The 1011-nt window shown below is 50.0% G+C and overlaps 1 protein-coding gene across 1 annotated transcript; it reads left to right on the top strand.

Annotated features, from left to right (window-relative positions):
• Window positions 1-73: 73 nt before the first annotated feature.
• Window positions 74-1009, top strand: TM35_000021490 (surface protease GP63; the record flags this gene model as incomplete). Its single annotated transcript, XM_029021467.1, has 1 exon — window positions 74-1009. A coding segment is annotated over one exon (936 nt), but the record flags the coding sequence as incomplete, so codon positions are not given.
• Between the last annotated feature and the right edge of the window lie 2 nt (window positions 1010-1011).

The following is a 1011-nucleotide window of genomic DNA, read 5'->3' as shown; positions in this document are numbered from 1 at the left end:
GAGTGTCGGAAGCGCACAGCAAGGTGAAGGGGGCAGTGATGGGGATGATGAAATCTCATCACCAGCTTCTGTTGTGCGAGAGCTGCCTACCAAGGATCAGAAGTTGGAAGAGAAGTACACCATCGCCACAAAGGAGGGTAAGGACTGGCAGCCAATCCGCATCCACGTCTCTGCAGAGGCTGTGGATGCCGCAGTGGAGAAGTGCAAGGACAGGGCGGCACAGGCCAGAGAGAAAACATTTCGCGGGGATACATTTATGCCTGGTCATGTTGAACTCGTGTATCCGGATGCAACTGAGCATTGCAGTAAGGAGACCCTTATTACAGCAGATATGAAGAAGATCCTTGTGGAGAAGCTCCTCCCTGCCGCCATCAAGCTGCACAGTGAGCGTCTCTCAGTGCATCCTCTGCAGGAAAATCTGGTTTTTCATAAAACATTGTTTGAGGATGGTGCACCTTGCTCGTTCTTCAAACCGCCTGAAGGGCACCACAGTACAGGTGTCCCTGGGGCAGATTTTGTGCTTTATGTGACCACTAACAAGAAGAGCAATGAGTCTGTGAAAATTTGCGCTTACGGTTATGGGCGTGGCCCGACTTCCGCTGTGAAGAACTTCCTCCCGAGTGAGATTGGCGAGACGAGGCGTTTGGTTCGCATGGCCGCACACGACATTGCACATGCACTCGGATTTGATACCCGACGAATGGAAAGAATTGGGATGATATACTCCGCAACGATTAACAACAATTCAGATAGGTTTGTATATTTTGTGAAATCTCCCAATACAATTGAGGTGGTGAGGAAACACTACGCATGCGAGAAGAGCATAAGTGGTATGCGTTTGGACATGGAATCCAACACGGTCCCATCCTCGCACTGGAATCGCCGTATAGCAAAGGATGAGCTGATGAGTACGTACGGTGATGAGAGCTCCGGCATGTTTTATACAGCGCTGACTCTTGCAACGTTCCATGATATGAAGTTCTACCAAGCCAATTTCAGCATGGCTGAGTC

Source organism: Trypanosoma theileri (assembly GCF_002087225.1).
Source record: "Trypanosoma theileri isolate Edinburgh chromosome Unknown TM35_Tth_2_V1, whole genome shotgun sequence".
In the NCBI taxonomy this organism is placed as follows: Eukaryota; Euglenozoa; class Kinetoplastea; order Trypanosomatida; family Trypanosomatidae; genus Trypanosoma; species Trypanosoma theileri.
The sequence above is the reverse complement of the archived record's forward strand: the minus strand, read 5'-3'. Positions and strand labels throughout refer to the sequence as shown.